General features: G+C 37.5%; 1 protein-coding gene across 3 annotated transcripts in view; it reads left to right on the plus strand.

The window, feature by feature from the left end:
* Positions 1-13,577, plus strand: part of ATRNL1 (attractin like 1) — an 819,545-nt gene that overhangs the window by 215,397 nt on the left and 590,571 nt on the right. For all 3 annotated transcript variants that reach the window (XM_063102060.1, XM_063102061.1, XM_063102062.1), the window contains exon 19: positions 3,759-3,896. In XM_063102060.1, the coding sequence (XP_062958130.1) occupies positions 3,759-3,896 (138 nt within the window). The remainder of the gene's footprint in view (positions 1-3,758; positions 3,897-13,577) is intronic.

The following is a 13,577-nucleotide window of genomic DNA, read 5'->3' on the forward strand; positions in this document are numbered from 1 at the left end:
GAATATATTATCCAATTGCCTAGTGGCCTCCATTGTTCCTGATTTTGTCAGTTGTTAATATTATTTGGCTTCCTTGTAAGTAAGAGGTAATTTTATCTCTTGCTGCTTTCGAGATTTTCTCTTTGTCTTTGGCTTTTATTATTTTTATTATAGTGTGTGTTTGTGACTCTTCATAGTTTTGCTATTTAGAGTTTGTTAGGTTTTCTAAGGTGTAGATTAATGTTTTTAAATCAAGTTTAGGAAGTTATCAGCAATCATTTTTTCAAATAGTTTTTAGCCTCTTTTCTCTCTTTGTTCTCTGTTTTTGGCACCCCAATTACATATATTGGTACACTTGTGTCCCACATTGTTCTGAGGCTCTGTTCATTTTTCTCCATTCTTTTATCTCTCTGTATTTAAGATTACATAATCTCTATAGATCTGTCTTTAAGTTTGCTCATTTTTTCTTTTGCAAGTTCAAATCTACTCTTGAATTTCTCTTTTGTATTTTTCATTTTATTGTACTTTTCTACTCTGCAATTTCCATTTGTTATTTTTTATAATTTCTATGTCTTTGCTGATATTCTCTGTCTGATGAGACGTTGTCATCACACCTTCCTTTACTTCCTTATTCATGGTTTTCTTATTTTTTCTCTATCCTTAATTATTTTGAATATTTTATTAACATATATTTGATTTTTTACTGTTTCTTGGGTTGTCAATTCTCATTCTCTCTCTCTTTTTTTCTCCTGATTTTATATGGTTTGTTTTAATTTTTCATTTTGAAATTTAATTGAGTGAGCCTTTTTTCTTCCATGCCAGGGATTGGCAAAGGAAGGCCTACAGGTAAAATCTCGTTCACTGCCTATTTTTGTAAAGAAAGTTTTATCAGAGTGTAGTTATGCTTAATTTTTTGTATGTTGTGTATGGTTGCTTTTGCACTACAATGATAGAGATGAGTACTTGTGACAGAGACTGTATGGCTTACACAGTCTAAAATAGTTACTCTCTAGTCCTTTACTGAAAAAAAAAAGTTTTCTCAGTTTATTGTATATTTTTATGACCTGAGTTGTAGAAGTATCTCAAGGAGCCATTTAGTTCTGTTTTTGCAACATCTGTGAGGCTTTTCTTGTTTTGCGAGCAGGTTTTATATTAATGTTTGATGTTGGGTTTCTTCAGCATATGGACAATGTTAACTTCAACTAAACGCATATTCCTCGAGTAGGCTTTAAGTTCTCACTAGTGACTTTTTTCTTTCATACACGTACTCCAGTGGGTTAAGGTTCTTTTGCCTTAAAGTGGTTCTTTTTATTTAAGGTGAATTTTTGGGATTGTGATGTGTTTTAGTACCTTTTTCACAGTTAATGGTTACAGTTCGTGGCTTCACTTTATGAACATAGTTAAATTTGGCTTCCTTCTTTGAGGATGCCAGTGATTATGTCTCCTGCCCCTGATGGATTTTGAAACCCATGCTTTCTAGTTCTTCATTGTCTATCTTATGTATAGTAAAATTTTGCCACTAACTTCAACTTCACTTGGCCATTTTTGTTTTGAATTCCTGCTTTATTTCTAGCATCTGACAACTTCCTTTTATTTTAAGGTAGTCTATGTATTGAATACATTTTGGGTAAATTTTTGCCTCGGATTTTTGTGTATATATTTTTGAAATTTATTGAGAAGGTCAAGAAGATATTTTTAATGTAGCACATCTGTTTTAAAGAGCACACATTTTTCAAAAGGATGTACTTTATTTGCACATCAAATGACTAATTTGTCATTATGGTTTTTCTTGTGTGTGTGTGTGTGTGTGTGTGTGTGTGTGTATTTGTCCATAAATGAGGAGCCAGCTGGGCTGGTTTTTAAAATCTAGAAAAAATAGGATATAGGATGGATGGCCTTTTAGCTTTACTCATGTTCCACAGTTAGGTTGATATTAGAACCTTTCAAATAACAATGTATACTGGAAGAACTATTAGATGCAAGTTGACATTGCCTGTTGGTCCAACATTCTGATGGTAGTGGAGGATATAACATAATCACAGGTTACTACTATATCCTTTTCTTGTCTGTGTTTGATTTAGTCATTATTCCTGAGTCTTGCTTTCTATAATGCTCTTTCTCCTTTGCCATTGCTACCATACTAGTTATAAGCTATGACAATAACCAGACTTTCTATTGCTGGAAATTTTTCCTGCAGGTACATATAAATTATGCCACCTTTGGCTTGGTACATTCACTACAGGGGACTTCCCTGTACCATACTTTTCAGCAGCCATATGGAGGTGTACCAGTGTTGTGCTTCATGACTGAACAATGGTTGACCCTTGTTTTCAGAATTTCTCTCATTTGAAAAAAAAAAAAAAAAAAGAATTTCTCTCATTTGGAAGGGAAGGTTAAGTGGCATTATGCCAAAGATCCTTTTTTAATTTTGAGAGGTATTGCAGGGTATTACTTTCTAGTTTTGTTTCTGTAGCTGTCAACCATATCCAAATTCCTGTTGTCCCTGGCAAATTTTCTTATTATTTCAGTGGTAATCTGTGAAAGGGTGTTAGATACAAATGCTAAATTTAGCCATCTTATTCAGATGTTAATTTTTTATTCTGATGATCCGTTTATGTGATCAGACATTTCATAAAGTACTTGTAGTAACCCTTTTCTAATTTTTAATCTTCAGATTATTATTTTTGTTATAAAAGTAATATGAATTTATTGTAGAAAATTGATGATGCAGAAAAAAATTACTAGACTAACATAACCATCATTAACTTTTCAATAAGCATATTTATACATTTTAAAACAAAATTGTGATCACTCTTTTTTATTTTTGTTTCACTTAATTTGTCATGAATATTTTGCCTTATTAAATTTTTTCTTGACTTGTTTTGTATGTAATACCAAGTTTAAAAATTACAATTTTTCTCAATTTCAAGAAGAGGATAATGAATATTATTTGACATTTTCCCATGAGAACTCCATGTTATTTCTGTACTATGTTATGATAGAGTTATACATCTGAAAATTTTTGTAAAATATAGATATTTGGTTTTACACTTCTTGCATGTATATTTCCTCACCCTTTGATGTTAATTCATTTTCATGACCCTTTGCTAGCCTCTTGGGAAAGGCTTTCAATTTTTTTTTTTTTCCAAATTTCTCACACTTTCAAATTTTCTGCATGCAAAAGGTAGTTTTACATGGTATTTAATGTGCAGTTTTTAAATTCAGACTTCTTGATTCAGTATTTGTTTTTACCACTGATTAGCTGTGTGATTTGGGTAATTACTTAACCCAGGCTTCCTCATGTTAGAAATGGTTCTAAAAGCAGTAACGTCCACATAACATTATTTTGATGATTAAATGATATAATTCATGTGTACCATTCTTGGTAGTCTCTCTGGTCATAGGGTGGTGTTTACAGTGTTCAAAAGCTGATGCTATATGTACACTAACCACTTGGAATTGATACCAGCCACAAACTGGCAACAGCTGAACATTGGCTTTCCTGATATAGAGTTCGTTTAAGTGATAACTGCTATCTTAGTTGTAATAAAGATGAAAATGATTATAGAGGATAAGGTAAAATTTCAACACACGAATTATTGTATATATTGTTTTACTTTAATACTTTGAGCGACAGGAATTATGTATTAAAAAATATTGGAAATGCCCTTGAGACTTTGCTATAATCCAGTTTTTTAAAAGAAACTCTTCGTTTTAATAGCTGTTATAGTTGATATTGTTATGTAGATATTTGTAATACATTTTACTGTTTTCTTTAGCTTGCCAGTGTAATGGACATAGCACTTGCATCAATAATAATGTGTGTGAACAGTGTAAAAATCTCACCACAGGAAAGCAGTGTCAAGACTGCATGCCAGGTTATTATGGAGATCCAACCAATGGAGGACAGTGTACAGGTAAGTATTTTTCTTTTACTTCAGGGTATTTTTACTAAGGAAAAGAAAATTGGGAAAGAGATGCCTCTTGTGGAGAATATGTATTACTAAAGAAGAAATTTTCCATTCAATTTGAATACTTTTAGCGGCTAATGTGTATTATGGACTATGCAAACTTAAAAAATCTGTGATATTCTGTAAAAATATTACTTTTTCTTATTTCAAAATAAATGCATGTTTATTATAGGAAATTTGTCAATTGTAGAAAAATAAAAAGAAAAATTATAATCTCATTATTTAAAAGTAGTCACTGCTGATTGTTTTTTAATAGTAAGTTATCATTTTAGCTTTAGAAATAGAAATAAAGGTTAAAATTGTATGCCTCATATCAGGTAAGAATTTTTTTTGGAAAAGGTGGTACTATAGCATAATGTCTAAGAGAGAATGAATTTGGAATCAGTCTTGGCTGAAATCCCAACTTTGTCACTGTTTAAATGTATGACCTTGGCTAATTACTCTCTCAGTGCCTTGTTTCCCTCATATGTGAAAGGAAGATGATAATACCTCATTGGATTTTTGTAAAGATCAAATGAGATCATATTAATATAGGCCTTTTGTTATTCATTAAACCCTGCTTTCCTCTATCTTTCTCTTTATCCTGCTGGTTCTTTCATCTACTGTCTTTCTTTTTTAAAGAATATTTGGCCACCTTTTAAGTTTCCTTGTAAAGCAGAATTTTATAATAAACTTTCTTTATCTCTGGATTGGACCTTGACTTTTAAATTTTTTATCTACTTTCTCTAAATGGAGATTGCCTATATAGCACCTACAGGAAAACCTCAGTTGTTGGCTGTGAAAAAGTTAGGAATTGTTAAAGAAGGGAGTAAGGGGCCTGGTCTAGATAAATTTTTTAACACAAGGTGCCTATTAGAATAACCTGGAGTGCTTTTGAAAATATGAAAGTCTGGGCCACTTTCTAAAACAAATCAGTATCTGGGTTGGCAATCTTGTATGACTAATAGTTTTCTTTATCTAAGTCTTACCTTTTATTGGTTAAGTTTATTGCAAGATGTTGAACAGGTTTTGATGGTATCATGCATATATTCTTTTTCTTTAACATCACATTCATAACTGGTTTTAGTAAAATATGCTTTTATATTTATTAATTTATGTCTTTTAGTTCATTTTGTTTTTTTCTTGATTCTTGAATAGTATGCTTATTTGATTTTCTTAATCTGTATATTTTTTATTTTTATTTTTAAAAATTTTTAATTTTTAATTTTTATTGTAACATAGTTGATTGTACATATCTGGGGGTACAGAGTAGAATATCGTTACCTGTGTGCAATATGTGATGCTCAAATCAGGGTAATTAGTATATTCGACATTATACAATGTAATTGTTTTTCATGGCCCTTTTTTTTTTTTTTTTTTTTTTAATGTTTTTAATTTTTATTTTTTTTGGTGACTGGCTGGTAAAGGGATCCAAACTCTTGACCTTGGTGTTACAAGTTGGCACTCTAAGCAACAGAGCTAACCGGCCAGCTCCCCAAAATATATTTTTTTATTTTTTATTTTTTTATTTTTTTTATTTTTTTATTTTTTTATTTTTTTATTTTTTATTTTATTTTATTTTTTTTAATTTTATTTTGTCGATATACATTGTAGCTGATTAATGCTCCCCATCACCAAAACCTCCCTCCCTTCTCCCTCCCCCCCCTCCCCCCCAACAATGTCCTTTCTGTTTGCTTGTTGTATCAACTTCAAGTAATTGTGGTTGTTATATCTTCTTCCCTCCCCCCCCCGATTTGTGTGTGTGTGTGTGTATGTGTGTGTGTGAATTTATATATTAATGTTTAGCTCCCTCCAATAAGTGAGAACATGTGGTATTTCTCTTTCTGTGCCTGACTTGTTTCACTTAATATAATTCTCTCAAGGTCCATCCATGTTGTTGCAAATGGCAGTATTTCATTCGTTTTTATAGCTGAGTAGTATTCCATTGTGTAGATGTACCACATTTTCCGTATCCACTCATCTGATGATGGGCATTTGGGCTGGTTCCAACTCTTGGCTATTGTAAAGAGTGCTGCGATGAACATTGGGGAACAGGTATACCTTCGACTTGATGATTTCCATTCCTCTGGGTATATTCCCAACACTGGGATGGCTGGGTCGTATGGTAGATCTATTTGCAATTGTTTAAGGAACCTCCATACCATTTTCCATAGAGGCTGCACCATTTTGCAGTCCCACCAACAATGTATGAGAGTTCCTTTTTCTCCGCAGCCTCGCCAGCATTTATCGTTCATAGTCTTTTGGATTTTAGCCATCCTAACTGGGGTTAGATGGTATCTCAATGTGGTTTTGATTTGCATTTCCCGGATGCTGAGTGATGTTGAGCATTTTTTCATATGTCTGTTGGCCATTTGGATATCTTCCTTAGAGAAATGCCTACTTAGCTCTTTTGCCCATTTTTTAATTGGGTTGCTTGTTTTCTTCTTGTAAAGTTGTTTGAGTTCCTTATATATTCTGGATATTAATCCTTTGTCAGATGTATATTTTGCAAATATTTTCTCCCACTCTGTTGGTTGTCTTTTAACTCTTTTAATTGTTTCTTTTGCTGTGCAGAAGCTTTTTAGTTTGATATAATCCCATTTGTTTATTTTTCCTTTGGTTGCCCGTGCTTTTGGGGTCGTATTCATGAAGTCTATGCCCAGTCCTATTTCCTGAAGTGTTTCCCCTATGTTTTCTTTAAGAAGTTTTATTGTCTCAGGGTGTATATTTAAATCCTTAATCCATTTTGAGTTGATTTTAGTATACGGTGAGAGGTATGGATCTAGTTTCATTCTCCTGCATATCGATATCCAGTTATCCCAGCACCACTTGCTGAAGAGGCAGTCCCTTCCCCAGTGAATAGGCTTGGTGCCTTTGTCAAAGATCAGATGGCAGTAAGTGTGTGGGTTGATTTCTGGATTCTCTATTCTATTCCATTGGTCAGTGTGTCTGTTTTTATGCCAGTACCATACTGTTTTGGTTATTATAGCTTTGTAGTATAGCTTAAAGTCAGGTAGTGTTATGCCTCCAGCTTTATTTTTTTTGCTGAGCATTGCTTTGGCTATTCGTGGTCTTTTATTGTTCCATATAAATGTCTGAATAGTTTTTTCCATTTCTGAGAAAAATGTCTTTGGAATTTTGATGGGGATTGCATTGAATTTGTATATCACTTTGGGTAGTATGGACATTTTCACTATGTTGATTCTTCCAATCCAAGAGCATGGAATATCTTTCCATCTTCTTGTATCCTCTCTAATTTCTCTCAGCAGTGGTTTGTAGTTCTCATTATAGAGATTTTTCACCTCCTTGGTTAACTCAATTCCTAAGTATTTTATTTTTTTGGTGGCTATTGTAAATGGGCAGGCTTTCTTGATTTCTCCTTCTGCATGTTCACTATTGGAGAAAAGAAATGCTACTGATTTTTGTGTGTTGATTTTGTATCCTGCTACTGTGCTGAAATCATTTATCAATTCCAACAGTTTTTTTGTAGAGGTTTTAGGCTGTTCGATATATAGGATCATGTCATCTGCAAACAGGGACAGTTTGACTTCATCTTTTCCAATCTGGATGCCCTTTATTTCCTTCTCTTCTCTGATTGCTCTGGCTAGTACTTCCAACACTATGTTGAATAGGAGTGGTGAGAGTGGGCATCCTTGTCTAGTGCCTGTTCTTAAAGGAAAAGCTTTCAGCTTTTCCCCATTCAGGATGATATTGGCAGTGGGTTTGTCATATATGGCTTTAATTATGTTGAGATACTTTCCCTCTATACCTAACTTATAGAGGGTCTTTGTCATGAATGAGTGCTGAACTTTATCAAATGCTTTTTCAGCATCTATAGAGATGATCATATGGTCCTGGTGTTTGAGTTTATTAATATGGTGTATCACATTTATTGATTTGCGTATGTTGAACCAACCTTGCATCCCTGGGATGAATCCCACTTGATCATGATGAATAATTTTTCGTATGTGTTGCTGTATTCTGTTTGCTAGTATTTTAGTGAGGATTTTTGCATCTATATTCATCAAGGATATCGGCCTGTAGTTTTCTTTTTTGGTTATATCTTTACCTGGTTTTGGTATCAGGATGATGTTTGCTTCATAGAATGAGTTTGGGAGATTTGCGTCCGTTTCAATCTTTTGGAATAGTTTGTAAAGAATCGGTGTCAATTCCTCTTTGAATGTTTGGTAAAATTCTGCTGTGAATCCATCTGGTCCTGGGCTTTTCTTTGTTGGGAGCCTTCTGATAACAGCTTCAATCTCCTTTATTGTTATTGGTCTGTTCAAATTTTCTACGTCTTCACGGTTCAGTTTTGGGAGCTTGTGTGTGTCCAGAAATTTATCCATTTCCTCCAGATTTTCAAATTTGTTGGCGTATAGTTGTTTATAGTAGTCTCGAATGATTCCTTGTATTTCAGATGAATCAGTTGTAATATCGCCTTTTTCATTTCTAATTTTTGTTATTTGAGTCTTCTCTCTTCTTTTTTTTGTTAGCCATGCTAATGGTTTGTCAATTTTATTTATCTTTTCAAAAAACCAACTTTTTGATTCGTTGATCTTTTGAATTGTTTTTTGGTTTTCAATTTCATTCAGTTCTGCTCTGATCTTAATGATTTCTTTCCGTCTGCTAACTTTAGGATTGGATTGTTCTTGTTTTTCTAGTTCTTTAAGGTGAAGTGTTAGGTTGTTCACTTGCCATCTTTCCATTCTTCTGAAGTGAGCATTTAATGCAATAAATTTTCCCCTCAATACTGCTTTTGCAGTATCCCACAGGTTTTGGTATGATGTATCATTGTTTTCATTAGTTTCAATAAACTTTTTGATTTCCTGCTTGATTTCTTCTTGGACCCATATGTCATTAAGTAGAATGCTGTTTAATTTCCATGTGTTTGCATAGTTTCCAGAGTTTTGTTTGTTATTAATTTCTAGTTTTAATCCATTGTGGTCTGAGAAGATACATGGGATAATTCCAATTTTTTTGAATTTATTGAGACTTGATTTGTGACCTAATATGTGATCTATCCTGGAGAATGATCCATGTGCTGATGAGAAGAATGAATATTCTGAGGTTGTTGGGTGGAATGTTCTGTAGATATCTGCCAATTCCAATTGGTCTAGAGTCTTGTTTAGATCTTGTGTTTCTCTACTGATTCTTTGCCTAGATGATCTGTCTAATATTGACAGTGGAGTGTTCAGGTCCCCTGCTATTATGGTATTAGTGTCTATTTCCTTCTTTAGGTCTAATAGAGTTTGTTTTATAAATCTGGCTGCTCCAACATTGGGTGCGTACATATTTATGATTGTTATGTCTTCTTGATGGATCAGTCCTTTTATCATTAAGTAGTGTCCCTCATTGTCTCTTTTTATGGTTTTTAGTTTAAAGTCTATTTTGTCAGATATAAGAATAGCCGCTCCTGCTCGTTTTTCTTTTCTGTTTGCATGGTAAATCTTTTTCCATCCTTTCACTCTTAGTCTGTGTGAATCTTTATGGGTGAGGTGGGTCTCTTGTAGGCAGCATATAGTTGGGTCCTGCTTTTTGATCCAGTCAGCCAGTCTGTGTCTTTTAATTGGGGAATTTAAGCCTTTAACATTAAGAGTTGTTATTGAAAGGTGTTGATTTATTCCTAGCATTTTATTGGTTGTTTGGTTGTCTTAGGTGTCTTTTGTTCCTTGCTTTCTGATTTACTGTTTGGTTTCTTTGTTTGTTGGTTCCTTAGGTTGTAGATAGTGTTTTTGTTAGCTTGTTTTCTCTTCATGAATGCCATTTTTATTGTACTAGCGGGTTTAGATTTTTCTTAGGTTTTTATGGCAGTGGTAGTTATTTTTCGGGAACCAAACCCAGTACTCCCTTGAGGATTTCTTGTAAGGGTGGTCTTGTGGTAGTGAACTCCCGCAGTTTTTGTTTGTCTGAGAAATATACTATTTGCCCCTCATTTCGGAAGGATAGCCTTGCAGGGTAGAGTATTCTTGGCTGGCAATCTTTGTCTTTTAGTATTTTGAAAATATCATCCCATTCCTTTCTAGCTTTTAGGGTTTGTGATGAGAAGTCTGATGTTAACCTGATTGGGGCTCCCTTATAGGTGATTTGACGCTTCTCTCTTGCAGCTTTTAAGATTCTCTCTTTGTCTCTGAGTTTTGCCAATTTGACTATGACATGTCTTGGAGAAGGCCTTTTTGGGTTGAATACGTTTGGAGATCGTTGAGCTTCCTGGATCTGAAGATTTGTGATTTTTCCTATACCTGGGAAGTTTTCTGCCACTATTTTGTTGAATATGTTTTCAATGGAATCTCCATTTTCCTCCCCTTCTGGAATACCCATGACTCGGATATTTGAGCGCTTGAGGTTGTCTGATATCTCTCTCAGATTTTCTTCCAAGTCCTTGATTCTTTTTTCTTTCTTTTTGTCTGCTTGTGTTATTTCAAACAGCCCATCTTCAAGTTCAGAGGTTCTCTCTTCAACTTCGACAAGCCTGCTGGTTAAACTCTCCGTTGTGTTTTTTATTTCGCTGAATAATTTCTTCAGTTCAGCAAGTTCTGCTACATTTTTTTTCAGGACATTGATTTCCTTGTATATTTCCTCTTTCAGATCCTGTATACTTTTCCTCATTTCATCATGATGTCTAGCTGAGTTTTCTTGTATCTCATTCAGTTTCCTTAGAATTATCACTCGAAATTCCTTGTCAGTTATTTCAAGGGCTTCTTGTTCTATAGGATCTAGAGTATGAGATTTATTAACTTTTGGTGGTGTACTTTCTTGATTTTTTGTATTTCTGGTGTCTTTTTTTTGGTGTTTATTCATTGTGGCAGGGGGTTTCACAGTCCACCGGTTTGAGACTAATGACTAACTAGGATGTTGCTGTGGTTGCTAATTTGGTATGGCTCCCGCCGTGACTGCTCAGTTGGCCTCTAGTGTCTTGTGTGTGTGGTTGCCTCGGGTCTTGGGCTTCTCCGGGGATCCACCTTTCTGGTCAGCTTGTACTCTGCTGGGCTGGTGGATCACGTACCACAGGGTGTGTGATCTCTGTTGAGCTTTCACTTTCTGTACAGGACTTCTCCCCGTTCCGTGTGCTCTGGCCCAGGCTGTTAGATCGTGCAGTGGCGACCCCACCGGGTGTGTGGTTTCTGTCGAGTCTCCCCCCTCTGTGCACACTGTGCTGGGCTGGGGCGTGTCTTCTGCACCCCTCGTCTATCAGCTGGGCCTTCAAGACCCTGCTCAGCACCGCCTCGCCCAGGAAGTCTATCAGGTTTCTGCTAGGCACAGACAACCGGTCTCTCTGGGTGCCTTTGTAGCACTGTGTAGATCTTTCTCGGGTCTTGTTCACCTTTGTATCCCCCCGGTATAAACCGAGTCTAGTGCCTGCCTGCAGCCTGCTCTCCGGCAGGTTCAAGCGGACCTGGGAACTCTCCTACCACACTATTCCCAACCAGAAATTCGTTAGGCTTTTTTCCAAACTGGTGGTCGCAGAGATGTTATCTGCCTCCCAGTAACAGGAAGTTTACCGGGGCCGGAGTCCAGGGTGTGGTGGAGTGACAGTCGGCCCACCCGTACTTTCTAGCCCTCCCAACACTGGTCGGGACGCCCCACACCCCCAGCCCCGCCAGAGAACCGCGGAGGGAGTGGGAGAGGAGGCCGGCCCGCAGGGTCCGGAAAGCCCCGCGCCAGGCCAAGCAAATGGGCTCAGTGATGGCCGAGCAGGGCGGAGCTGCCCGCACCTGGGAAAATGGAGGCAGCACCGGGGCAGTGAGTGGCCTGGTGGTGCAGGCGGGAGCCGCGTGGGCCAGGGATCACTCACAGTGCTGTGCCAGGTCGGGCGCTCGCTCTGTCTCTGGTTTGTTGCCTTCCGTGTTCTCGGCGCTGCCGCCTCGGGCTGTTCAGTCGCGGCGCCGCTCGGGCGCTCCCAGGAATCTTCTTTAATGCCGGCCTGAAACCTCGGATCCTGAATAGGGCAGCTGGCCGCCTTCAGCGCGGCCCCAGCCTCCGGGATCCTGGCTGCATCCACCGCAGCCCTGGCGCCGTGTTCCCTGTTTCAAGACTCGCTTTTGCAGCTAAGAATCAGTTCTTTTCCTGCTCCACACTTCAAAGCTGTTGCCTGTAAATGAGGCAGCCTCTCCTGCCAGGGGCAAAGTGGCGTTGAGCCCCCACGACCGGCCAGCAGCAGCAGTCCTCCCTTAAGAGATGGCCAGAGGAAGGTCCACAAGTTTCCCGGCTGCCTGAGGCCCAGTGGCCACCTTTTCCACCTCAGCTACTCCGCGCCAGCCGCCGCAGCCGCCGCCATCTTGAAACCTCTTTCATGGCCCTTTATCAATTCCGTCCTTCCCCTCCTTCCCTCTCCCCCTTTCCCATCTGGCATAACTTCTATTCTATTTTCTCCTTTTGAAAGTTCAGCATATCATTTTGATTATTGTATATTTCTTTTTTAAAATTTATTTGTTTATTTTTTAGCTCCCAATTATGAATGAAGACATGTGGAATTTCCCTTTCTGTGCCCAGCTTATTTCACTTAACATGATTTTCCTTAAGTTCATCCATGTTGCTGCAAATGAGAATATTTCATTCTCTTTTAGGGTAGAGGAGTATTCTGTTATGAACATATAACACATTTTCCTTATCCAATCATCTGTTGATGGACATTTAGGTTGTTTCCAACTCTTGGCTATTGTAAATAGAGTGTTAATAAACATGAGGGTGCAGGTATCCCTTCAATATGATGATTTCCATTGCTTTCGGTATATACCCAGCAGTGTAATTTCTGGATTGTATGGCAATTCTGTCCATAGTTGATCAAGGAAACTCCAGACTGTTTTCCATAATGTTTGTGATAATTTACAGTCCTACTCACAGTGCAACAGTGTAGAAAGGTTCTCCATTCTCTTGAGTTATTTCGAAGAGACCGGCTTCAAGATCAGAAATTCTTTCTTCTGCTTGCTCTAGCCTGCTGCTTAAGCTCTCAGGTGTGTTTTTTATTTTGTTGAATGACTCCTTCAGTTCCACGAGTTCTACGGCATTCTTTTTAAAAGTATTTATCTCTTTGTTAATTTCCTCCTTCATATCCTGAATAGTTTTGCTTAGTTTATTGTATCTTCTAACTGTGTCGTTTTGTATCTTGCTGAGTTTCCTTAAGATTTTTACTCAGAATTCCTTTTCAGTCATTTCAAGGGTTTTGTGCTCTATGGGGTCTGGTACTAGAGAGTAAGTATTCCTTTAGTGGACTCATATTTTCTTGTTTTTTTTTTTTGGATTTCTAGCATCTCTATATTGATGTCTGGTCATCTGATAGAGCAGTTGCTGCCTCTATTACTTTCATTCCCTGCACTCCATTGGTGACCCTCATAATGTCAATGTAATTGAGTAGTCGGCAGTGTCAGGCTGCTTCAGCTGCTGCTGTGATGGCAGGCCGCTCTTGTGGTAGTGGTGGTGGTTGTGGAGGTGACTTTGGTGAGCTGTCTGAGTGGCAGTGGTGGCTCCAGCATCAGTGGGCTGCTGACCTGATGATGGTGGCTGCCTGGCAGCCCTGGTGGAGGCAGTGACTGCAGCAGTGGTGCTTGCAAAAGCCATCTTCTTGGCTGTGGTGTCCACAGTGGCAGCCCACACAGCTATGGTGTCTGCAGTGGCAGCAGGGTTATGTCGTGGTGGCAGCAGCTGTGTCAG

This window comes from Cynocephalus volans, chromosome 7 (assembly GCF_027409185.1).
Source record: "Cynocephalus volans isolate mCynVol1 chromosome 7, mCynVol1.pri, whole genome shotgun sequence".
Classification (NCBI taxonomy): domain Eukaryota; kingdom Metazoa; phylum Chordata; class Mammalia; order Dermoptera; family Cynocephalidae; genus Cynocephalus; species Cynocephalus volans.